Source organism: Aptenodytes forsteri, unplaced genomic scaffold (assembly GCF_000699145.1).
Source record: "Aptenodytes forsteri isolate BGI_AS27 unplaced genomic scaffold, ASM69914v1 Scaffold13, whole genome shotgun sequence".
Lineage (NCBI taxonomy): Eukaryota > Metazoa > Chordata > Aves > Sphenisciformes > Spheniscidae > Aptenodytes > Aptenodytes forsteri.
In genome coordinates this window covers 3,065,941-3,093,048 of record NW_008794543.1, presented here as the reverse complement: position 1 = coordinate 3,093,048, position 27,108 = coordinate 3,065,941, and the positions used below count along the sequence as shown (strand labels likewise).

General features: G+C 36.8%; 1 protein-coding gene across 1 annotated transcript in view; it reads left to right on the top strand.

The window, feature by feature from the left end:
- The window catches only part of SH3RF1 (SH3 domain containing ring finger 1), a 91,837-nt gene extending 65,898 nt beyond the window's left edge, over positions 1-25,939 (top strand). Inside the window, exons 5-11 of the mRNA XM_009272328.2 lie at positions 588-698; positions 8,848-9,002; positions 11,283-11,453; positions 11,616-11,875; positions 15,366-15,724; positions 17,813-18,147; positions 24,710-25,939. Of these exons, the coding sequence (XP_009270603.1) occupies positions 588-698; positions 8,848-9,002; positions 11,283-11,453; positions 11,616-11,875; positions 15,366-15,724; positions 17,813-18,147; positions 24,710-24,878 (1,560 nt within the window). The 3' untranslated portion in view covers positions 24,879-25,939. The remainder of the gene's footprint in view (positions 1-587; positions 699-8,847; positions 9,003-11,282; positions 11,454-11,615; positions 11,876-15,365; positions 15,725-17,812; positions 18,148-24,709) is intronic.
- Positions 25,940-27,108: the final 1,169 nt, after the last annotated feature.

The window sequence follows — 27,108 nt, the reverse complement described above, 5'->3', positions numbered from 1 at the left end:
GGTGTTGGGTCAACGGTTGGACTCAATGATCTTAGAGGTCTTTTCCAACCTTAATGATTCTATGATGTTATGATTCTATGACTGTGGTAAGTAGAAATATTTAGCTGGTTTTATTTATTTGTTAATCTCCTGTTTCTTCAAAGCTTTTAGTTACAAGCTACACTAGTTCATGAACAATTGTCTGTTTTACATAGAGATTACATTTTGGGAGAACAGATAGTAATGGAGACTAAGAAGTGTTGGTGTAATTTTCCATGAGCTAGTAAATATGTTTTATTTGCATGCCTTTGGGATCTGACAGCCTTTTATGGGAAAAAAAGAAAACTGACATTGGTAAAAGTGTGTTTCACATTGCTAATTCAATGTATCTCCAAAGTTTCTGAAATGTCGGGGGGGGGACGACGAAAGGAAGTGAGCAGTGTGATCCAGTACTGTTTGTATGAGTATCTAACAAAAAATTAGTTCTAGTCTGAAGTTACAGATAGTAGAGTACTGGTGATTTTTACCATGAAACTTACAGCTGTGTCAAAACCAGCTCTTATTAAACTGCTCAGAACTGACCCTGCTGGTTTTTTTTTCTTTGACAGGTTCATATCGGTACTACAGGGCTAATTGTGACTCCACCCCCTAGCAGCCCAGTCACAACAGGGCCTTCATTTACCTTCCCATCAGAAGTTACCTACCAAGCTGCTCTCGGTGTAAGTACCATTTCAGAAAACTCAGCCTTCCCATGTATCTTTGGTACAATCCTTTTTTTTTTCTCAAGTTCTGATACACTGATTTGAAATGATGGTTTTATGATGATTGTCTATGTGATAGACTGGTATAAATTGAACTATAGCAAAAGCATTATTGATACAATAACGTTTGCATCCTGTCACACATACCCGTTTCTCCAGCTTTCCTCTGTCATTTCTCTGTAGTAAACACAAGAAGCACACTTCCTTCCAGAACAGTGTTTCTTTTCAGCATGAGTAGGAAAGAGATTATGCTGGGGGGGAGGTTAGGGGAAACAAGCAAGATCTTACAGAAAAACATCAACTTGAGACCACAGCTGCCAGATATTTCTGTCTTGCTTAAGTCAGTATTATCCAGATTCTCTGAAATAAGTTTCAAAACTCTGCTTTCTTCTAATTAAATAAGATGATTTTAGTTGTGTGTATGTCTGTGGCAGATGAAGAACATATCTAGCATGTCTAAGTTAGGTTCTTGGAGATCAATATGAAAAACTGTTGTAAATGGCCGTCTTTTAAAGGAAGGAATACATTGCAATGCTGTTTCCTTTGGACGAAGAAAATGACATTGTCTTCAAAAAGTGCAGGATTTCATTCCAAAACCAACTGAAATTCTTTATTTTGCTATGCTTGTGGTGGAGAAGCTCTGGAACGTCCTGTAGCATACTGCACTTACCAGAGCCTGACCTTAACTGCCATAAAGATTGTGGATACCAGTTTTCAGAGATTTTCAACTTAATAAGCCTTTATTTTGATCATAGGAATTATCAAAATTTAATTCTTGTTTCAAGTAAAAAAATTTTGCCCCTAACCTTTGGGGGGGGGGGGGGTCACGGTTTTTTAATAATAAATCTCCACTTAGTTAAAAAAAAAAAAACAACCAAACCAAACAATCCAAACAAAAAACCCCAAGGCTTGATCTTGTTTAGGTGTCTAATTATCCTTGCAGTCTTTTAAAGCAAGTAAAACATGATGAATAGCCTTGCTGCTAAATTTGTCTGGTTTTGTTTTCAACTTTCAGCACTTGGATCATTTTACACATTCGTCTGCAAAATCGAAGGCAGAATTGTCTGTCTTCTATTATCAACTTTTTGTTGTTTAAGTAAATGCTTAGGTGTGGCTTGGTCGCAGCTGAGAGGTTCATTTTAACAACTTTCTTTGGGACTCTAAGTTATGTTTTTCAATCCTTAAAATTATGATGCTGTTATTTTCTGAATTATATCCAGTACTTCCTTCTGGCGTGGTAAACACATGGTAAGTGCATTCCAGAACTGGGTACAGTACTGCATGGTCATTTTCAGTGATGAAAATATTGATAGTATGACCCTTTTACTTTTATCCTGTTAGTCTGATGTTTATATCTTGAGAATTTGCATCCATTTATTTGGCCTGAGTGTAGCACAAAGTTTATGTTCAGCTAAATATCCACCATGATCCCACAAATTTTCATTGTCAGTAGTGATGTAATAATTGCTCTCATCCAAGTAAATGCATTTCCCATTCTTTGTTCTTCAGACAGAAGACATTACTATTGACAATTATACAGACAGTGTGCTTTTGCCCTGCCTTACTGAATAATGCAGGTTGTGCTGTAGCAATGCTTTGTCCGTTTATTGTTAACGACTTCTTCAATCTGTGGATCATCTGTGCAATCCTAGTGTTAAATGTATGTTAATCTCAAACCAATTAATAATCTCCTTATATTTAGATTCATATTTTAATGTCACAGAGTGGTTGAGGTTGGAAGGGACCTCTGGAGGTCATCTAGTCTAAGCTCCCTGCTCAAGCAGGGCCACCTAGAGCCAGTTGTCCAGGATGGTGTCTAGATAGCTTTTGAGTATCTCCAAGGATGGAGACTCCACAACCTCTCTGGGCCATCTGTGCCAATGCTCAGTCACCCTCACAGTGAAAAACTTTCCTGATACTCAGACTGAACCTTCTGCGTTTCGGTTTGCATTTCACTGGGCACCGCTGAAAAGAGCATGGCTCCATCATCTTTGTACCTTCCCTTCAGGTACTTATATACATTGATGAGATCCCCCTGAGCCTTCTCTAGGCTGAACAGTCCCAGCTCTCAGCCTTTCCTCGTAGGAGAGATGCTCCAGTCCCTTAATTATCTTAGTGGCCCTTCGCTGGACTCTCCCCTATGTCCATGTCTCTCTTGTACTGGGGAGCCCAGAACTGGACACAGTACTCCAGGTTTGGCCTCATCAAGGCTGAGGAGAGGGGAAGGATCACCTCCCTCGACCTGCTGGCAAGACTGCTCCTAATGAAGTCCAGGATACCATTACCCTTCTTTGCCACAAGGGCACATTGTTGGCTCATGTTCAACTTGGTGTCCACCAGGAAGGACCCCCAGGTCCTTTTTTTGCATATGAGGTGTACATCTAATAGTAGAAACAATTAGCTGCTTATATACTAATCCATGTAACCTTTTATACTTCTTTCATCCTGTCCTTCAGAAAATACCTGTGAGAACTGAGCAAACAAAATCAGTTTTGGTATAATTTGTGCTGTTAGGCAGAATACAAGTCTAGCTAACATGTATGCTGCAAACACTGGGTAGTTGATTTGATTTGTGGATGAGATACGTTTTGGAGAGGATGGGGTAGGCAGGATTCAAAGCATAATTTCAAAAGTTCTGTCAGAAGTTGCTCTTTTTTTTCCTCTCAGTAACACACACTTTTGTTTGTTATTAAGAATCAGTAGTTCTTTCTTCGATGCCAACATGGAAAAATACTTTATTTTGGTGCTGGTGCAAAGTCATTAAACCACCTTGGGTGCTTTAGTTGCATAAGCTTGTTCAAAAGCGATCTCGCCATTGGTACCCACGGGAATTAAATTGCAGTGCTAAATGCAGCATGGAGTGAAACTCCTGCCACACGATCGTCCTGTATCCTGGAGCGCTACTTTCTCTTTGTGATAACCATGTTCCTGGTTATGTTTCCAGTTACGCATGTAATTCCCATTGAGAATTTGAATTATTCTCTGCCACCCTTTTTAAAGTCAATAACCTTCTGTACATAATGATCTGTTTCTTCTTGACTTGTTTTCAGCATGACTAAAATACAAGCTGGCAGCTCAGGCTTACAGTCAGATCGTTCCTGTGTTCTTTTACTATAGATTATATTAGATGATGATGCAGTTTATAGTCACGGACTGTGAAGTGTGTCTTTTACATCCACTTTTCCTCCTGCTTCATAAACTCCTGTTTTAATTCTAGAAATATGCAAAATGGTTCTGACAGGTCAAGAGAGAAAGTGATGTTCTTGTCTCTCTAGATGTTTCCCTTCTGGAAATACCCTTCCTGACATTCTGAGCAGTAATTTTAAGCTATGGAACAATTGTGATTGTATGATTTAATACATCAGAAGTGGTTGGTTTGAGTCCTTTTGCTTTTGTATTTTTTGCTTTTGTAAGTATAAACTTCTGCATTTCTCTAAGCTTCTCCCTTTAGCTTTTTTTTCATTTCTGAATGCTAAGCAAATGACAAGGGAGTTGGATTGGAACAGGGAGATTTTCTTTTTATCATGAAGATGGTTTAATTGGATCTTCCTGTCAATCATTTTGGTGTTTATAACACTATTTAAAGTAGTTGATTGTTCTTTGAGAGCAAGCTGTTTATACAACTTTTTTTACTTCATGCCAAACTCAGATTAAGGGAGAAAGAAGAAATCGGAGAGGATGAGCATGATTCCCCATCAGTGAAGAAGAGAAGGATATATTCCTTTACAGTAGTCTTGAATTTATCCACCTTTGCTACATTTATCTGTCCTGAATCTAGAAGCAAAGAAGAGCTAGTATCTTCTCTTATCTTCTGTAAGAAAGATGGCTTTTTTATTGTTAAGAGGAGATATTTTGAGCTGTCCTGTTGAGTAGCAAGATTCTCTAAGGCAGTTGAGATTAATTCCTAGCCCAAAGGAGCCTGTGAGTCTTTTATCTGTGTACATGTATAGGATCACATTTTAGTTTGTTACGTTGTTATCTTGGGAAATACTATGGTGGTTCAAAAAATGCCAATTGTATTAATTCTATTTTGTCCATAATAATCTTTTGTAGATGCTATTTGGTACCAAATGTTGTATTAAGTAAGTAATTTACAAATTTGCAGCCAAAATTGACACAAATAAGACTTAGGAATGAGAGTGCTTGTGTTGAGTGACCATATACACTATCTGCTGCTTGTATCTGCTGCTTGTATCACTTAAGCAAATTATAATTTACATTCAGAAAACCTGTGATAATTTATTTAAAAGTTTTATTTTACAGCAGCAGTTCTTTAGCCTAGTTCTTTAGCCAAGTAGCATTAATTCTTGTTTTGTGTTTTGAGATTTGATTCTTTAAAATTGAAGAAGCTATGAACTGAGACAAACTTCTCATAGCCGAGGCTTTTGACTGTGATATTATCACTTACTGTTCTCTGGGACTTCAAACCACAACTTTGCCCTTAATGGGGGCATTAATTGGTCTGCTCTTCTTGGCCACTGGCATTTTTGAACCTTGTAGGTGCTTAGTATATTTGAAGTTCTTTATAAAATATAAAAGCAGATGTCAAGTTCAGTAGTTGTTGGGTGAAAATATGCATGTACAATTATGTAAGGCTCATTTACTTGGGAGGAAATTCTTGGATGTAATTTATAAGGTAGTTATCTAATGGAGGAGATCTAGTTGCCATAGATTTTGCTGAAAAAACTCTTAAAGGAAGTATGTGATTTGAACCATGGTATGGGAAAAACAGAGACAAGATATACCACAGCAAAGTTAGAGTTACATTCAAAAGCAGCAGAAGAAAAACAGAATGTAGCAACAACAGGTAACTTACCTTCCTTTCATTCTGTCTTTACAGTCTCTTGCGAAGTTAAAAGTATTTTAACTTAGCAATTGACCTAGATATCCATATTGCTACTTCTGCAAATTGAATATGTTGACTTTGAAATGGTGTCTTGGTATGTGCACTTAATTAGCAGAAATAGGTGGTCTATATTTGGATGGCTTACGTTCACTTAACGTGCTGAAGGTTTCAAAAACTAAAAAATCTCTGCTTTTTCTGGTCCTGTTCTCTTGCCCACACACACAAAAAAAATGCCCCTCTATGTTAAAGTATATAAGGTAGTCTGAATTGTTATTAATGCAGGCACAAACTGTGAGGCTTATAGTATACTGATGACATTTAGCGCTCTCTCATGTAGTTCCAGCTGATGCAATAGTGTAAGTCAGGAAGAGGTTTAAGAAAGAACTGTCTGAGTTTTAACCCACAAAAATTCAAATCAACTTCTGTTGGGAAGAGGAAGCAGCTGTAAAAAATGATGAGGTTTTGTATGAGAGGCCTGTTCTTGATAACATATATTTATAGTTTAGGAATTTTGTTAAACATGAGCCTTACTTTGTTAGCCCTCAGGGGATTTTGCAAGTCATATATTTTTTCCTAGACCTTGTGGGAACGAAGACAGTTAATGAATGTTTTTTTCCACTGCTGTGCCTTTTGTTATTCGTTGGGTGAGCTGATTATTGATCTTCAGTTGACTGAGGTGGGAATGCAGCCTAATTATATTTAAACTTAGGAATATGTATGAGTTTCTAGAGCATGAGTATAGGTGCTATTTGAAGTTTTTACATAAATTAAGTATCAAATTATGTAATGTTTCATCTTCCAATTTAAAAAAAAATTATCACTTATTTGCTGTTTCATATGCTTGAAAGTACACTTGTTGTCTGAGAAATAGTTGCAGAAGCTCTCAATTTGTCCCCTTCAACTACCTAAAATAAAAATACTCTTAATTATTTTGATAAGCATATTTTATTAAATCACGTGGGGTTTGCATATATTCTTTCACAGAATGTTGAATATGGGAACCATCAAAACTAGCTTGTGCTCTGTAGGTAGGTATATTTCTCAACAGCTAGAAAAATGGTTACATGCCAGAAAACTTCTTGAAAACTTGGGTAGAGCATTTGGATCTATTTTACCAAGTTGTAGCAGTGGAAGCTGAGGAGCGTTAGTCCTCTAAAGCCTATCAGGTAGTTTATTTAGATTTCTAAGTACTTGCCAGATCTTTAAGAGTTTAATTGGGCTGTGGCTCACTGCAGGTTTCATTACCATAGTAATAGACACGGGGAGGGGAGCAGAACCTGAATAAAGCAGAATAAAATAGAGCTGGGAAGGTGCCTTTATTGCAGCTAAAAATTCAAAGTATATTGTGTGTTGAAATGAATAAAATCCAATGCCCAGCATTTATATCTTTAGAGGTGCAGGAAATGTGGAATAGTGACAACCTTGATATTGTGCATGAATAGGTTTAATTTTAAAGATTTCCAGCTAATCATCTCCTAATGTGGATTTACAGGTTCCACCATGTATAAAGGAATCTAGATACCTCAAAAAAGATTTGAATTTATATTCTATAGACAGGTTGCCTAAAAGTTAGATGCTCACGTTCAGCTTGGATTCAGCTGGGACATTTGTTGAAGCTGACTGGGAGGGGGAAATAACTTCTGCTGTAAAGCAACTGAAAGAGAAATGTTGGTATTTCAGTATAAATTATCAAGATATTTTAAAAAGATTGTTGCATGGATGGGGATCTAGAATGCGAAGCAAATGCAATTGCTGTTCTTGTAAATAACTCAAATATTAGTATCAAAGCTCACAATGATGTTTCTCCAGCAGGTCATGTCTGCTTTTTGTTGGATACAGGAGGCCTATTTGGTCTTAAGGAATTGTTAATGTACGATCAGAAAAAAAGCTTTAAATAAAATAGGAATATTTCACAATATACCATGCAATTTATATCATAACTAAGCATAAGAATTTTGACTGAAAAACTGTAAGAGTTAATCAGTTTTCTCTAGATTTGAAAGCTTTTAATCATGCAGTTCTTTACTGTGTCTTGACAGCATAAGACTAGTTGAGAGAGCTGTCTTTTTATTCACACTTTGACCAAATGCAGTGAGGTAGTAATCACAGTGTAGAACTAAAACTTACTTTCCCTATGGGTTTTTGTTTAGGTTAAAAAAAACCCCACCTTTAGAAGTAGGCTGTTTGAGGGGAATTAAAATTACTTTCAATTATATATTTTCCAAACTGATAAGATAATGCTGTGCATTTATATGCTGATGTACTGGAAGAGCCAGGCAGTACTTCAGGACATACTGTTAATTTATATTTTTGTTATGTGGTTTTTAAACCTGAAGTGGCGTGGTTTAGAGTTTTGTTTCAGTATTAAAGGATTGTGTTAAGTCGAAGATCATGTTTGAAATGAATTCAGTTTTACATTTTTAAATGTTAGAGGTTTTTTATTACTCTTTGTGTGTGCCGTAACACAAATAATTATTTTTGGAAGGGGGGAAGGAAAAGTTCTCCTTTTGTGAGAGACTTTTCCCAGGAGTGTCAGTACACAACGTCCTGAAGAATTGTCTGAGGCTTTACAGAGCAGAAGGTAACAATTGCTCTATTGATTCTCAAAAGACATAGAAGCTTGTAGGCAGGACCCCCATTATGATCTGCCTGTAAAGGAACTACGCCTTTTTACTGGGGTGTTTGTTAAAGATTACCAATCTTGATAATACTGAATTTCAAAAGCTAACTCTTTAAACTAGAAGAATAGCAGAAAGTGGTAACAATAGCTCAGTGACTATGGTCTCATATTGTGCTAGCTTTTGTAACCCATACATCAAAAGAAAATTTCCCCCAGAAGGGGTGGTTTTGGGTGCACTGCTGCTGAATTGTATATTATGTTTCAGCTTCAGGGTACAAAAACAATTATGTTTTGAAGTACAGTCAGCAGTAGGATGCAAAATCTACCTCCTGGAAGGCTTCTCAATTTTTGTCAAGTCCTATCCTAAAGATGTTATAATTAGAAACAGTGCTTTCCTGTGCTGAGAAATTGCTTGTCATTTGCTTAATTAGCTGCCAAGACTTCAAGATTTTAAACTGGAAAAAGAGAAATACAGACAAACCTAACTCTCCAGTTACATCGTACCAGTAGGTAAAGGAATACTGAACTTGGCTGGTTTTTCCCCATTTTCATAGAATATCATACTTCTTTTTTGCAGCTGATTCAACTCATCAAACAATATTGATCATCTGTTGCTATTTTTTTTGTTCTCATAAAATCAGAATATGAATCCCCCACTTCCGCCACCACCTCTCTTGTCTGCTGCAATCGTTGCATCGGCCTCTTCTGGACCTCAGTCTGCAGGTGTAATACAAAGGCCTACATCAGGATCAACTGACCAAATGGCACATTTACGACCACAAACTCGTCCAAGTGTGTAAGTAAAATTGAAACTTCTCACCAGTCAGAAACATGGAACGAAATCAGTAACTTCACTTGTACTTATATCATGCCAGCTGGCTATGTTCTGCTAGAATTCCCAGAAAGCCAAGCATACAACTCAGAACAAAAGCAACATAAAGGTGATATCCCCAAACAGCCTTCATACTGAGGGTTATTTATGTCTTAGGTAAATATAATCAGCTGTTGCTGTGTATAGAAAGGACTCACTTCAAAAATATAAAGTATTTATCATGCAGAAGATGAATGAATCCTTGAGTTAGCGATGAAGACTGTATAACTTGCAAGTGGCAAACTCTGGAGTGAATTTATTCAATGTTTTCTGTTATGTATGGAATAAAAAGGCTATTCTCGTATGGAATAACTTATGCCAAAACAGAGAAAGTGCTGTATTTCATTTAGACTGTTACATTAGCATGTCATTGTCAACTTGTGTAAGTTGCGATTGAAATTTGACTGAAGATTCTACAGTTCAGTTAATTAGTGGGTGGCAATTTGGAATGAAGGCAGAAAGCTGCTAGTTAGCATTATGTCTTCACACTTGTAATACAAGCAAATGTGCGTCATCCTTCTGGGTGAAAATATTGTGTATATTAACATGTGCTGCTTACAACATCTTTCTTCTTGGAAACTTCTTTGCGTGCAGCTTGAACGATAAAAGAAAAAATAAAATTCAGGAGTGGCTGAACCATCTAATAGGACACGTTTGAATAATGCAAGGACTGCTTTGTTCTGTGCTTGGAAACTTCTTTGCGTGCAGCTTGAACGATAAAAGAAAAATAAAATTCAGGAGTGGCTGAACCATCTAATAGGACACGTTTGAATAATGCAAGGACTGCTTTTGTTCTGTGTCTTTATCTTCCCACCAGGTTTCCTCCCACTCCAAAAGAGCGCCCTTCTTGTATAGCAGGTGCATCTGGATTTGGCCTGTTTCTTTGGTGTCAAGCATTTTAACACTACGTCTTATGGATTATTGTGCTTAGTGCAGTTAATCAAGTTCCCATCTCATTTATTCCCATCCTTCATCTTCAAAGCATTGCTCTATATGAGGATACTAATGAAATTTGGAATGATTTAACTAAAAAGGAAGTTAATGAACACCAATTAAAGCACATCAGTTGCTTTCCCGTAGAGCTTCAGTATGTGGCTTTGTAGGTCACCCCTAAATCATGTACCAGTGAAGCCTTTTGTTGCCAGTGTGTCATATGTTGCCTTTAAAGCATATTTTGGACTTGCTTTACCAGCTACCTATATTGCCTTTAAAGCATTTTTGCAAATAATGCAAAGTTTCCTGGGTGGACAGCGAGGAACAAAAATATAATGCAAAAAGGAGAAGCATACAGTTAATGCTATCATTACTGTGCACAGGAGACAATTTTGATGAGAGAATGTTTTGTAAAGCTGCTTTTTTACCCTTGGGGTAACAAAGGGAGTGGAAAAGACTAGCATTGCAAGTAATTGTGGATCCTTTTTCAAAAAAGGGGATATTCTACCCGTCTACCCTAATTGGCTACTTCTTGTGAAAAGTATATTCTTTTTGAGAAAATGCAATTTATTAGAATGCTATTTCCCACAGATCTTGATCCATAATTATATAAACATTTTTATATGAACGGTTTAAACAGTTTTCTTATGTTCAAACTGTGGCAGAAAATAGAGCACTGTGGTGGTTAAAACAGTATCACTTTTTAATGTGATAATAGGAAATTGTGCAATCTTATTTGAAGACTTCCCTAGGAATATTCCAGCATGCAACTGCAGGAGCTTCAGTTTTATTTTTACTTTTTTTTTCTAAGAATGTCTTTTTAAAAAGAAAAAATGCAAAATGTTTCTGAACTCACACCATGATTTCAGATGCCCTGTATTATGCATTAACGTTGCTCAGAAGGAAAAAAAGGAAATAACCTTTACAAGTGAATAACTGCTAGCTATCTTACCCATAGACTTCAAGTTCTAGTAACGTATCTGTTTTTTGGGCACTGCAGTTGCACAGGGAGATTCCAATTTTGCAATTTGAAATGTAGTTCTGATATTGATCTTTCACTCCCAACTAACAGAACTTCTCTGTGCTCCCCACCCCTCAAAAAAAAAAAGTTGGCATGTCACAAAGTGTGAGAACAGTATGTTGGATCAACTAACGCATAACCCTTTCTGCCATGCCTTCTCATCTCTGACTGAACTCTCTCTGCCAGAAAACACAAGTGATGTTTTCAATTGTTTTAGGTTTATCAATTGCATCTACTTTTCTGTCTTTTAGGTATATTGCTATATACCCTTACACTCCTCGAAAAGAAGATGAACTGGAACTGCGGAAGGGAGAAATGTTCTTAGTGTTTGAACGTTGTCAAGATGGCTGGTTCAAGGGAACTTCCATGCATACAAGCAAGATTGGTGTTTTTCCTGGAAATTATGTGGCTCCGGTTACCAGGTATATTTTTATACAAGCGTCTAAATAGTTTATCTAGTTTCAAGTCCAAAATTATTCTGTTCCTGTATTTAATGCTAAAATTGTATAATAGAAGAGCTGTGGGGTTTAGTAACTAGCTCATTTTTCAGTTGTGTTTTAGTGTTTTGCTTTTAATTTTGGCAGGACAGTGACAAGTGCATCACAAACAAAAGTTCCTGTGTCTACTGCTGGCCAAACGGGACGAGTGGTAACTATGGTCAGCCCTTCCACTGCTAGTGGAACATCTCAGAAGCTCCAGGGGAATGGTGTGGCAGTGAGCTCCAGCACAGTACCCACAGCTGTGGTTTCTGCAGCGCATATCCAAACTAGTCCACAAACCAAGGTCCTTATGCATGTGACAGGACAAATGACAGTCAACCAGGCTCGCAATGCAGTTAGAACAGGTAAAAAAAAAAAATAAAAAAGCTTTTTTTATGTGGTAGACAAACTGTAGGGTCTGTCTGGGCAAGTGGCTGGAGTCAGGGTATGTGTAAATATGTGTTGGGTTTTTTTAAGGCATTTTTAATGTCGTTTTTTAGAGTTGAATGCTTTCTGAAATGCTAATATATCTCTCTGAATTGTTGAATCTTTTATTATTCTCCTCTAAGCAACTGTGTGTATGTACATACTCCTACTATTGGGAATTTATACGCAAGTACTTTAGGTGGAATTTTTTTTATTCCAGCAGTATCTGGGATGGGGTTATTCTTTGAGCTTCCTCACTCGTATGCAATTCATATAGTAATAAAAGTGATAAGAACACCTAAGTCATAGCTTATTTTTTCGTGTTACCTGCATAACAGCTACAGATTGCTCTGATTTAGTATTCACTTTTAAATTCTGTCCTAACATCTTTGAAGACCTTTAGCATTCATTCCTTCTTTTTCAGGGCTCTGGCTCAGGGTTGGTCCTTAGGTATCCTAGTTTGTTCTCTAAACTTCACTGCAACTTCTTTCAGCTTTGACTCTGAGACACTAAGGCTATACTGGCTTCAAGATCCATACCATCTATGTCATAAAATTCTGTATTTCTGACAGGTATAACTCTGCCTTTACTGTCTGGGGCAGGCCACCTCATAATGAAACATGCCCTCTGGTTATTTAAACCCAGATCCAAAAACACTGATAGTGGTGTTTTAAAGAGTTTTTGTTTATCAAATCCATGCACTCCTCTGTGGATTTGCCAGGCTAGGAAAATACCAAACAACTGGAGCCTAATCTGTTCCAGTTGCTCCTAGGGCCTCAAAAGAAAAGCAAAAAAAACCCCCCTCCATTTCAAACTATCCCAATGTTCCCTCTTTCAGCCTTGAATTTGGGGCCCAAGATCTCTTGGCTGAGAGAGCTGTGACCAAAGGTTTTCTTAATCACGAGATTCTTATTGGCAGAGCAGAAGAGAAAGCAAAAGATGCAAATGGTATTACCTGTTGTTCCCTTAAGGATGATTGTTTCTTATAGTCTCAAGATCCATGAATTAGCCCACCCCCTCTTCAGTCTTATCCATCTCCTTAAACACCCTATGCATGTTCAGATGTCAGCACCAAGTTTGCTTTTGGAGGTAGGATATGTACATATGTGTTTAGATATTTTATTTCCTTAATTGGCCGCATCTTCCTCCAGTCTGATCTTAGGCTGGAACAGATGCGATAGTCTTCTGTAACAACTTTATTCTTTACCTTTAAATAACAATAACCAGGTGCTATTGACAGCTGGTAAGAGAAACTAAGCAAAGCATCTGTACTTTCCTGCCTCTCGGGCATAGGAGTTTTTTACTCTAAATCCTTCTTTTGAGCTGTCTAGAAGCTTGCAAGTGACAGCACAAAGGAGAAAGCTCCTGTGGGCTCCAGAGGCCTCTCTGTCCCTGCATCTCTGCACCGCTGTCAAGATGAATAAGCTCTTACAGTTCCATTCAGCTGGAAAACATGACAACATACTTCCCACCAACTTTTCAGGTCCAAAATGGAAAAATCAAAGGGACTGCACTCTTTTCACAGAGAACTTAACATTGGGTTGTGGTGTAAAGGTGTACTTCAGTCACAAATACAGATCTGTCCCTTATAAGGGCCTGAGAACTGAAGCAATAATGGCTGCTTTATGTTCAAATGTTACAGAGAACTTTGTAGTCAGCATCTGAAACGTGATCATCTTGAGCTTTCCCTAGCGCCTTTGCTGAGTGTTACTCTCTTGATGAGGCTTCACAGATCAATGCTGCATTTTGCAGGGCTGTTCTTCAATTTCAGTTTAGCTCAGGACTTCAAGGATGCTTCTTCAAATGATCTTAGTGCGACATTGCTTGACATCACCCTCACTGAGGGGGTATGCATTCTTTGATTGAAAGGAACTGGGAAGAAAATGTATATTCTGCCTATTTCATTAAAGGATGAACTGTATGAAAATAGGGTGACTTGAAGCATTTTTCCTACGGATTCCATCAGGAATAAGAAAACAAAACCAGAAAGCTATTCCATGCTTGTACTCCATTGATTGCATGTAAGTATAGACATATCTTGAAGAATAGCAGCTACGCGTAAGAAAACTGTCTCATGAACAAAAGGCAGCGTTAATAACTGTTTTTTACAAAAAATTTTGCTGCACTCTCCTTATCTTCCTTTTTGAAATGTTCATGGTACTCGGAAAGGGTCTGCTACAGGGGAAGAGGTTACATATCAAAAAACAGACATAGCGTTTAGTGGTGCTTTCTTTTTAAGAAAGGATTTATGTTTCTTATCTTAGAGATGGTAATTGGGTATAATACTGTAGGATTGTTATATCAAATTTGTGAACTGTGTCAGTCTTCTCTAATATACTGTTGATGCAATTTAACCAAATTACCAGGGGAATTTGTAGAGAGCAGAATAAAGTGAGCAAGTGCTGGAGTCCTGACTCTAGGATATCACTTATAACAAGCCCAAAACTCTAACCAGTATCTGAAAAATCAGAGTGAATTGATACATTTGAGATGTACATGCACCAAGCTACAGGGATGACCCCTCCTTAGATACTAAGTTTCAGAGTATTTGAAGGAAAGAGGCTGTGCAGCACTAGGATGCTGCCTTTTGCCTCATATTATTCGGGTAAGATGTCTGTACTTCATACCATCCAGTGATGCAGAGATATCCAAGCTATTGAAATGACCCAAAAGCACGTATGGTTGACCATATAACTATAACAGCAATGTTGCTTCTTGGAAAGGATAAATTAGTACATGCAGAGCTCTGTGCTTTGCAGCTAGGCTGCAGCCCAGGTTAGTATATTCAGCCCTGTGCTATTCTCCAACTTCCAGTGTAGATGTTCCTTTTATTTCACAGGGGTATGAGTAAATCCACTTCTATATTTAAACATCCCAAAAGACAATAGCTCACGTTTTCAGAGAAACCACTCATAGCAGTAATTGCCACTGTACTTATTGTTTGAAAGACACGCTAAATCTGTTGTGGATTTTGTGAGTAGTTTAGGGAAAACAATCCAATTATATTTTTAGCAGCTTCTATATGGAGTGTTTCTTCCTACTTAGTTTTATGTGCCCTGACAACTACACAGCATATTAAAAGGGACAAACAAGTTCCAGGCAGGATTTAGCTAGCTCTTATGAAATAAAATGTAATCTTGACTTTGCACCTCTGTCTGTAGGTGAAGCATTTTACTTAGCAGCTTAGATTTCTCCTCAGTAGTTGCAGTGCTGTTATTCTTCTGTTCCATACTGGTGCATATGCTACTTCTTTATTCTGGTGAGATAAATTTGATGCTGTGTAAGATGTCATTGTAGTAATATAAATGGAAGTTATGAAGGTAGGAAGGAAGCTTCTTATGACTGATTAGCTATAACACAGTGACTGTACCTCACTTTGTGTGTCTTGTGAAAAGATGAACTCTCTCACATTGTATTCTTTTGTTCTAGTTGCTGCACACAGTCAAGAAAGACCTACGGCAGCAGTCACACCCATACAAGCACAGAGTCCAACATGCCTTGTTCCTGCAGCTGTGATCATTCCCCACCACTCTGTTGCCTCCCAGCAGCTCCAGCCCCAGCTTCCAAATACTGCTGCTTACGTCACGGCTGTGAATGTGAACCGCTCAACCATCCCACTGGCATGTGCAGCAGCTTCTTTGAATTCTCCCAACATTGCTGCTTCATCTTTGGAGGGAGATATTAATGGGAGAACTGTAAACACTCACCCTGGAGCTCCTGCATCTCCAGAGAGTGCTTTAGCAGCTGGTGGAAATACTGCTGTCAATAAAGCAGACAAGGATGGCAAGGTGGGTAGGGAATAAAATCACTCCCTTGAATTCTCCCATTTTCATAATGCAAACTTTTAAAAGATCCCTATGTTTTTCTTATATTTGCTGAATAGCAGCATTGTAAGGTTTTTAAGACTGAGCCTGAAACTCAGGCAGCCATTTTGTGACTACAGCTATGGGCAAATTTATCCTTGGCCATACAAGAATAATTTAGGATGGATAAAATACAGAGCAGACCTTGGAGAAGGGTTAAAATAGGGTAGCAGGTTCATGCCTTAAGCAGGAAAAACAAAAGGTGAATGGATAAAGTTCAGAACTATTAGATTGACTGTTGGAATGTAAAGTATTTTGTTTTTCTTCACCTGCAGTCAGTTTCCTGAATACTTTAGAAAGTTGTATGGTTAGCAAATGTTACCAGTAAATATCAGTAAGTATCTGTAAACTAAAAATCCTGTAATGCAAAAAAAAAAAACCCAAACAAAAAAAAAAAACAACCAAACATGAACTTGCGGGAGCAAAAAAAGTTCAGTCTAATAAAATAAACCTAATATTTAGTGTAAATCAGTATTCTTTCAGGTTGTCTTCCTTATTAAGCAGACACACTGAGAGATTATGAAAAAGGCATTACCAGCAATGTTTATTAGACAAAGAAAAAAACCCACATTAACTCTGTCTTTTCTAAACGTAGATCAGTAGAGTCTGTAGTGATTCTGCTTTTTTTCCTTCTATTTGAAGTATTTTCCTCTGTGTCTGAACTCATTCTCACTGTCCAACAGGCCATGTAATTATGTTCTATTGTAGGCAGGGATTCCTCCAAAACTCTAACTGGTTTTATTTTACAATTGTGGTGTAGTTAGAATTTTTTTTCTCCTTTTGACAAATTTCTTTACATCTCAAATGTTTTAGACTTTACGTTACTACGTTTCACCCACATGTGCTCCTTAATGAAGTTTATGAAGGTTTTAATCATAGAGTGTACACTAATGTCACACACTTTTTAATTATTTTTGTTGATTACTGTTGAATGGAGGTACCTAGAACTTTGTTTTAAAATTACTTTAGCCATGGCCACTGAAATCAGACCGAGATGCCCTTAGGCAGGGCTTTTAGAAAACTTATTTATAGTTTAAGGTTAAAGATGCTAACATATTTGGACTATGTTAATTTCTTTGAGTTTCTCTTTTTCTTTCCCATTTGCTAGACAGCAGTTCTTTGCTGAAATAGCTTTAAGTTATTGGAGACTTGGAAGAAGGACAGAGGATTTTTCATTCACAGTTCACCAATTCCACTGCATCCCAAGCTATAATAAAAATCTCACATTGCTCATGCTTTTCTCTTTCTGTGGTTAAATAGCTTATTTTTGTCTCCAGGGCTTACAATCTGGCACCTCTCATAAACACTAAATTCACTCAGTCAAAGGGTTGGTAAGAAGATCACTGCCACACCCCTTAAAAAAAAGACAAGAAACACAAAAGCTACTTAAATAATTCTCTTCAGGGTAAGTAATAGTCTTCAGGGATTCCTGTCTGGACAAGCAAAAAGAATGTTTACAATTCTCCCCTCTAGCAGAGCAGCAAAACACAATACATTCCCCTTGTGGCAAATTTCTTTTAAATCCTGAAGGTCTTCCCTTACTGAGTGAGGATAAATAAAAGACACTTATCTAAACAGCAGTCTCTAGGGCAGACTTTTCTCCCTGCTCGGTTTGAAATGACTCTTTATGCCTTCCTAGAAACGTCCATGTTAATGAAATGTTTTACTTCTTAGATTCCCATTGTGGGAATCGTAACTCCTCACACCTTTTTCTAGACAACCTTTTGGGCCAGTGCCATTGGCTTTTAAGGAAAGCCTTAACTTAACTAACTAAGTGAAAGGACTTAGCCAGTTTATGGTCTAAATGACTTATTGTTTTTCTCTTTAGAATTTTAATAATTATCTTTCTCTTTTATAATTTTCATAATTATCTTTTGTAATTTGTACAGTTTCAAATATCTCCTCATAATTTATCGAGTCCTCTCTGGTCAGGATGGCATCTATCAGAAGGAAGTGGTCAACTCTTCACGGGAGACTTTTGTTCTAAAATGAGGCACTGCTTTTGGTTTACAGAAAGAAAAAAAAGGTTTGCTGAAACTGCTTTCTGGAGCATCCACGAAACGCAAGCCCCGATTGTCGCCTCCAGCATCACCAACACTGGAGGCTGAGCAAGCAGCCGCAGAGTTAGCCCTGCAAGGTGCAGTTGGGCCAGAGCTTCCGTCAGCAGGCAGTCACAGCAAAGCTGGATCCTGTCCCACTGACAGCGAGGTCTCTGGGCTGGCACAGGAGACACTGCATCGGAAAACAAGTTCCCTGGATTCCTCTATTCCAGTAGCACCACCACCTCGGCAGCCTTGCTCATCCCTGGGTCCGGTCCTGAATGAATCCAGGCCTCTTGTCTGTGAAAGGTAAATTACCCTACGCAGCTAGACTCAGGCAAACCAAGAAAAAATCCACTCGCTGACACTTGCAGTGTATATTAGAACTGCTTCAAAATGCTGAGATTTTATAGCAAAATGAAACTTTACTTTTTTTAACAATGCTTTACATGCTTATCAACCAACACTCATGTTTATGTTTACTTTTTGTGTTACTTTGAGGTTTTGGAATGAATAGACACTCAAATATGGTGATCACAGGTCTGGTATGAGAACTGAGGTAGATAAAATAGGCCTCTTATTTTGCAAAACATGAACACATTATAATACTGCATTTATGAATATCAGGTTAGTCCTTTAAGATTATTAGCAGTGCATAACTGCCAACCTAAATACATGGTGAATGAGATCCTTATCTATAAGTAGACTTAACGTGATTTCTTGAACTGTTGCAAAGATACTTTTACTACCTGAATGCCCCATTACTGTGCACTCCACATAGCAAGCTCTAGGGCAGCCTCTGTGACCTGGCAAGTAAGCCTGAAAAACACATAGTTGTCTGGACTCTGAAACTGCCAGGCAGTTGCTTTAACGTTCTGTCACTTGTCTTTTGTGTCCACCCATTATTTTCAAATTTCCAAGTCCTTAGTAGATTGCACAGACTGTGAAGGAAGTGGCAGTTTTCTAACTACTGTCTCTTTTTATTATTCCTGGTAGAAAAGCAATATGAAGAGTGTCACAGGATTTCTTTTGCAGTAGCTACAGGATTGTGTGGCGTACAGGAAAAAAATAGTGCAGTTGCAATGTTAACAGCTCTAGGACTGAACTGATTCATGCTGACTGTAGACTTTGTTCTGATACTATTAACTCATGGTGTGTGGGCATACTGTTGTATTTCGAGAGGCCCATTGATCTTAAGCTACATCTATGTATTAAGAGCCAGACAGTGTGTAAGTTTCTACTTCGTCTTTTATTTGGCTTCTGTCATACCTTTAATATTTTTTAAAAGGTTATTACTGTTTCTATGCAATTTCCTTGCAGGAAATTTCTATTTCATACTGAATTTCTGAAGTAGATTTACACTTACAGATGGAAAATAAAAACTGAAAGACTTTTCTTTAAGAATAACATAATTTATTTTCACATTAGCATAAGTCTGGCACAGTAATATGTTTTTGTGCTTTGAATGTGAAAATAATATCAAATTCCTTCTGGCATGAGCAGTGGATATTTGTGTAAAGCTATTTGCATCTTCACAAAAAATAATTTTTTCACTTCTGTGATGGAGATTTTTTTTCTCAGAACGACTTTAAAGAAAATGATGCTGTATATTTTTATTGATCTAGTAATAACATGCACTCAAACCTTCTTTTTAACGTATCTCTGTATCCTTACTGTTATTTAAGTAATTGCTACCAGAGAGGTGCTACCACAAGATCATTCTCTGTGGTATTCATGCAGAATTGTTATATTTTGGTCAGTGTATTTAAATAGAATTTCATCTGGGTTCTCTTTGTCCTTTTCAGGGCAGGGTTAGTGCTTTTTCTGCTGATGTGCTCTTGTCGTGTTTCCATCTCTTTAGGCTGAATTGCTTAAAATATGCTGCTTAATAATACTTACCATTTACATTGTGGTACATTAATATCTTCAAAGTAATTTATAAGCATCAATTAATCTTCATTACTCTGTAAGAAGGGGTGGGTAAGAAACATACTTACGATGCAATAGTATCTTCAGTGAAAATTTGGGGTTGAGGAGGAAAATACGAGGATAAGCTTAACAAAAAGCTGAAGAACAGAGAAATCTGCTAAAATTATTCTGCTCTTAGGTATCACATTTCCAATCACAGGCTACGATCTGTTTGGAAAAAGAAACAGTACTCTTTCTGTTCTGACTCTGGCTTTGCAGTATAATTATTAGTGTTCAAGTTTTATTTTCAAAGGTGACTAGAGGATTTAGGAGTCAGGTTCTGCTGATTATTCTGTGTGAATTAGGAGCAAAAGTAGCTGGCTCAACCCTGGAAAGCACTTGAAAATGTTCCTGGTTTGGATACAGAGTTTTCCCTGAAGTCCTTGCTTCCTTTAAGATGCAATAGCAAATTCTTATTCTAATCTCACTGTTTCTCCATTCACTAGAATTGCAAGTTGTCTTAGAGTACCTCTTTCCTGTATGTTCTACAGAAAATTGGAAGTAAAAATTGTGAACTTGTTTCCAATGATAGAGAATAAATGGATGGACATTTGATTTGTTTGATAGCAAACAAGCTCTTTGTGGCATGGATTTGCAGATGTATACTTAATACTGGTGACCATTTCTCTAAAGGAAGGGAAGATGACAACATTCCCTTCCATCTTACTATTGCAGGTCTTCTCTGTAGCAAGCCAGTAATTTAGTTCCATTCCTGTATTCACTGTTCTCCTGTGAACTAGGCTGGTTGTTCACTGTGGTCCATGGTCCTTCATATGTTCCTTGTACAGAAGGAACAGAGAAGTTAAACAGAAATTTCAGCCAAGCCTTGCTTCCAGTTTGGAGCAGTTTGGAGAATTCTTGTCACCTGAGACTTTTCAGTGGTGTTTGGTAATTTCTTCTGATTCTCCAGCCAAGACACAATTTGTCTTGGGGTGCTGTGATTTCTTGATTGATGCAGCACTGACAGGGCCAAGGATCACTATCTTTTCATTAAAAAGAGACCCAACTCCCTGCAATTCCTAGAGGGAGCCATATTATGCTATGAAAACAGAGTAATTTGGTTATCTGAGGGGTTTAGTTTTTTCCATGTCAAGAGGTAAAAGACTATTTCAAGCTTTTTTCATGAGCTTTCTCTTTTAGAGGGAAACATTGGTTAAATAGCCTTAAGTTTTACAGTAAATGTACCCAGCACCCCACAATGGTGTTAAAGACCTGAAGTTGAACCTCAGTACACATCACTGCATATCCTAAACTATAATATTAATCCTTCATCCAGTTACAGTGAAGGACAGCAGTAGTTTTGTTCTGTGATTAAAGTGACCCTACGTTATTTTATCCATCACAAAATGACTGGTGTAACATCTCCTGCCAGTGAGCAGGCCAGTGGCTTTAGAGGGCAGCAGGTTTTATCGCATCTGCCAGCATTTAATGCTGTTTAATTAAATGCTGAGAATCAGTCTGCCCTAGATGGGCATTGATTATCTGTAGGAGTCAAGGCACCTACTCAGCAGACAGGAGAGCTGCACAACAGCAGGGCATAGGTGAGCTGAAAAGTAAAAATTCAAAATGTAAGAAAAAGAAACTAAAGCAAAAAGATGAATAATAAGTATGACTTTAACTTGTGTGATAATAGTAATTCCAACTTTCTGTGTTTTCCTCAGCTAAAATTTTCTACATATAAGAAAATATTTTTATCCACTTGGTGATCAGGAAAACCACAGATAATTGTCCAAAAATCAACTACAAATAGCTGGGAAGTATTTTGTGTCTAATGAAACAGAAGCAATGAAGAAAGGGAGAAATACATGAAAGATATGATCTTTTTCATGCTACTGAAAAGTGTGAGAATGCCAATATTAAAAATGAAATGTAGAATGGAGAAATGTGAAGACAGACCACCGCCGCCACCACCCCCCTCCTAAAAAAAAAAAAAATTCACAAAGTGCAAGAGCACTGTGGGATACAGCCAGACACATTAGGAATATCAGGAAAGAACTGATGGCAAATATAATGGCTGCTTCTGGGAAGCTAAAGTACTTTTATTTTTATAATATTAATATTTTGTCAGTAACTGATTAAAAAGAGTTAGGATAATATTTTGAAAATTAATGAAAAATACCATAAGCCAAAGAAAATAGAAAGATGAAAACGCATACTGTGCAGCTTAGGTGCATGTAAAATACTGTAGATTAGGTGACCACAAAAGATCTGCAAATTTGACCTTCAGACATTGAAAACATTTGCAAATACCGAATAGGGAGATAAACAAGGAAGTGTTTTGGAAGATTCAAACATGTGGGAATGAACATGTTTTTCCAAAACATAGGTCACGCTTAGTAAATGTGATTGTTTTTCTCCAGGGACCTGGCAATCAACTTTTGAGCTGAAGTATAAGCTTTTTACTCTGCATGAAATTGGTAGTTTTGGCAGTATGTTGTAGATGATGAAATACGTAATGGAAAAATAGTTTTTGTTCCATAGCTGAGCGAAGGTGATCCGAATAGACAGCTGTGTGAATGTGTGATGAGTCTGGATCCGATCACCTCTATTTGGGCAACTAGAATTTGTAAAATGTGGCATAAAATTTGATGGCTTATTGTAACAAAAGAAGGAGGAGATGTGATTTAAAGGTGCAAAGCCTGATGGGTTTCTTCTCCTTAAACATTGAAAAAGATAGTAAAATAGCATTTTAACACCAGGAGTGTTGTGCAAAGTAGTCAGGAAGCTAAAAGTTAACAAGAAGTACTAAATTACTGCAGGGTTGAGGAAGTTCAAAACTGTATGGAAAGCTCAGGAGAGCTCAGGAGAACAGTATTTCTGTGCAAGCTGGTGATCCTCTAGGGAGGGCAAAGAGAAGATGGGTTTCTGCAAAGCTGTTGGTTTTAACACTCAGAAGCAGAAGCTAGGGAAAGAACAGACTAATCTTATCAATGCAGGAGTGCGCAGAGGTTACTGATGGACAGCATTAGAAACTGAAACCAAGTGTATTTCAAGTCAAGTGTTTACAGACCAGCATTTGACAGAATGCAAGGTAAGAAAGGTAGGTATTCTTTCCTGAAACCCATTTGTTAAGGGCTTTCTTTTGGATAAAACTAGTGCTATGTGTGTGTTAGGTAGTGTGCTTGTTAATTTTCAGCCTGAAGGCAACCTGTTTATTACAATAGAAGAATTTCTTCATAGCTTTATTGCAGTTCTTTATCCTTTACTATCTTGTCCTGCCTGAGTAAAGGCTAGTTTTATTTCACATAGTTTACAGTCTTAATTAAACTTACAGTCTATTAAAAATGTTTGCTTCTTATGTCCTAAGTTAGCATTAAAATCCAAGTGGCCCACAGTAGAACTTAGTGCAGGCATCTACACTGGGTTGGATGAGGAGCATTCTGAAGCTGATAAATCTTGTAATTGGCTTGGTAACTTCTATGAAGCATGAATCTAATAATTCCAATGCTCTGAAATCTGGGGATTGTCATAACTGAAACAAAGTCATAGTTTATAAGTCACTAATAAATAATATTTGACAACTGATTAAGTCCTAATACAATTTGCTATACATAGATTTCCCAAGAGACTTTAATTATTTACACAGTGCTGCTACTCTTTTCTGAATACTTCTAACTATATGGACAGACTTCATTTTTGGTTTACATGTCTTAAGCAAAACGTACTACTATAATATAGTTTCTTTCTCCATTTCAGTATTACAGAATTAACTTGTATTATTATGTGTGTATTGAGCTACAGTCGGTATTCCATCCTTTACTAGAAGTACCCTGTTGTTTTGTGTTTTCATCAGGCTGTTAATATGTTATCTTAATCTATTAAGTTAGTAAATTGACTTAAGATTATTAAGATAATAATTTTCTTAACCTATTAAGTAATATATAATCTTCATGAGTGCAAAGTGTCCTGATTAACTGGAAATTAGATTTTGTCCAACAGATCTCCTAGCACTGCATTTAAGGCTCTTAAGCTTAGAAGCTTTTGAATTCTACAGTCAGACATGGATTCTATTTGATTTTAACATGCAGACATTACTAGTTGTGTAACTAGAAACTTGAGTTATAATATCTATCAGAAAACTTGATCAAGAAGTTGACACAATTGTCTACAGAGCTGTAACGAATTTTAGGTTGATGTGAACTCAAACTATGGTAGAAGAGATTGAGTGGTGTTATGCATGTTTAAAAATAGAGATAGAAGGCTGTAGCCTATTTTTAATGTGCTCATATTTGAAAAGTGATTTTACTGTGAAAAACTGAAAAAATACTTTTCTTTTTGTATCACGTGCTTAAGAAAATTATTGAGTTGACCACTTCTAAAAATGTTTATTTTTAATACAGTAGTGCACAAGTTGTGCAACTGTGTCCAAATAGGATGGCATGCATTCTATCCTGAAAAGCTTCTAAGAAAAATGAAAATAGTTTAAAACAGCAATGCAAATTAATATGTTTTGTTAGTTGTTTCTTTTTGTTCTGTGCCTTTCCTTAAGAGTCTTCCCTGGGATAATGTCATATTACACATACAGTCATAAAATTATGCCCAGTTACTGCTGCGAATGCTTTGATTATTTTTGAGTCACGCTGGCTGGAAGAGTCTGCAAATTTATATCCAAAAATATGTCTACAATTTTCTCCTGTTATGTAACCATTTTATGTATTTTTACAGGGATCTTGGTGAAAAAAACTTGACAGGAGATGCATACATTTGCCTTAAATTCATTACATTGCTATTGTTATTGTCTGTTCAAGACGTACTTAACTTTTAAGTTGTTACGTACTCAGCAAACAGTTCCAGGCAGTTTCCTGTTTTGATAAGTTTTAACACGCACAAGAATATTTTAAAAAGCATTGGTTTAAAAAAAAAAAAAGAACCTAAACAAAGGTGGTTTTTTTTAATTACACAGGTACAGGGTTGTGGTGTCCTATCCTCCTCAGAGTGAAGCAGAACTTGAACTTAAGGAAGGTGACATTGTTTTTGTACACAAAAAACGTGAGGATGGCTGGTTCAAAGGCACTCTGCAACGAAATGGAAAAACTGGCCTGTTCCCCGGCAGCTTTGTAGAGAACATTTGAGAAGATTCATTCCAAGAGCTTCAAATCATACTGTACTGTAAAATAGCACAAATATTTTACCAGAAAAAGCACAGTCATGAAATATTTTCAAATGACTGCAATGGAAACAAAAGTCTACATATTTTTACAGTGTCTATAGCACAATTACACCAGCGAACAAAGAAGATGAAGGCATCTGCTGGTTTTATCACTTTGGATTCTTAAGTGTGATGTGTGCCTTGTACTGTCTGATTTATTATATAGAGGAACTTTTTTTCCCCAAGTATGTTACATAAATGAACAATTGTTTACAAGGCTGTAACTAATTTATTCTTGTTTTTTTAAACTTGAATTTTGTGTAATAGCTAAAATTCTTGTGACTATGATTTTAACAAATTATTAATTTATGAAAGAATAACTAAGGGGAAGCTGGATTCTCTCCTTATGAGCAAGCAATTATATCTGATATAGAGCCTCCCATTTATCCTCTGGACATTTTTCCCCTGCTGTGTCTGACAGTGGAGTAAGTCTCTGTTTTATGAGTTAATGTTGAGTGGTGGTGATGTGGCGTCAAATAGAATTTGCCAAGTGGGGAAAAAATGTATATTTTGTTCTTTGGACAGAGAAAAAAAAAAAGTCAGTGGTGTTCTTGAGTCTAGTTCTACTTCTTCATAAATCACCCAAGTAGAGTAATGTTTCCAGGAGGCAAAGATGTATGTGAACAACTGAATAAAATTCAACCATCTCAAGGTTAGGATCATCTCAAGGTTAGGAAGAAATTTAGGAGTGCCAAGAAGAAATTCCCTATACCTTCTGTTTATGTAATAACTTGGCTATTTGAACAAAGCTTAGCTTTGTATATTTGGCCAGCTCTTTGGGCATTTAGCGCTCAGGATCCAACAAAATTGGAAGGAATGTTAAAGCCCAACACTTAGAATGATTATATCTTGAAAACATCTGTTTGATAAGACTGAATCTAAAAATAAAATTATAAGTTGTACTTAATGTCTAAAAATGCCTAAGAAGTGTAATTTGCTATGTTTTCTTCTCAAACTGATCTGCATGGCCAAAAGATGTTTTAAAATGTCTGAGCAATAGTGGTGGTAAGTGATGCACTTGTGTTAAAGTAAAAGGCTGTATGAAACACTGTGAAAATTTTACTAACTTCTTAACCATTGCTACTTTGGTATGTTCTGACCTTTTCTTTGTCTTGCATGTGTTACTCAATTCTTGCAGTAATATAACGGTGCATGGTTGGCATTTTCCATTCCAATTTCCTGTTATTGGGTTATTTTGCTCTGAAAGTTTCCCAAAAGCCACTTGACCAAAACTAGTGAGCAACTCACCTTCAACCAGAGGTGGTGTCCAGTGTTTGAATCATTAATAAAATATTTTAATGTCCTTGCAGCTGATGGATATAAAGAATACAGCCTGCAAGAAAAGTGTTGTTAGTCTTTCAGGGTTTTGTTGGAGATTTGACACTGGTGAACACACACGCTACTCAGCTGAACTTTTTTTTTTAATTTTATTGTTTGATTCTAGCAGTTTAATGGTGATTTTTTGCAAGACACTGAGCACCGTCATCTCCAGTTAAATCTGATGTAATTTGGCTGTTACTCAGCACTTTACAAAGGGAAGCCAGTAGTGTGATTCAGTGTCGCACCGTACACGGAAACAGTGATGCAAAAGTACACAGTGATGTGTTAAATCCTTATAATTTTTTTTTTTAAGTTATACATTGAAAAATATCAAATGTTAATGACAAGGATTTCTTGCAATATCAGGTAGTATCATGATGGTCTTAAAAGTAAGAAAAAAAAATCTATATATATAGTTGGACATTACAGCATTCCCAAATTAACCATTTCTCTGAAACACTGTATAATTCAGTTTTTGTGTGTTTAAATATTTTTAAATAGTTTACTTGAATATTCATGTAATATATAAAGGTTTTGTGAAATGAATTTTAGTTAGAAAGAAGCTGATTTCAGCTTTTGTCAGCATAAATTGGCACTAGTGTGTCATAATATTCTTATTTTGGAAAACTTAGTGCATTTTATATTAAAGACTACTAAAGGTTAATTTTTTTCTATCTCTACTCTCCATATTTTAAACTAAGTGACTAAGGTACCTCTATTAATAGAATTTTGTGGTGTAAAGTCAGTTAAAAATCAGCTGTTAATCCAATAGTTCTGTTAGATGGAATACATTTTTAATTGATTTTTTTTTAACGTTAAGTAAATGTTTGTAA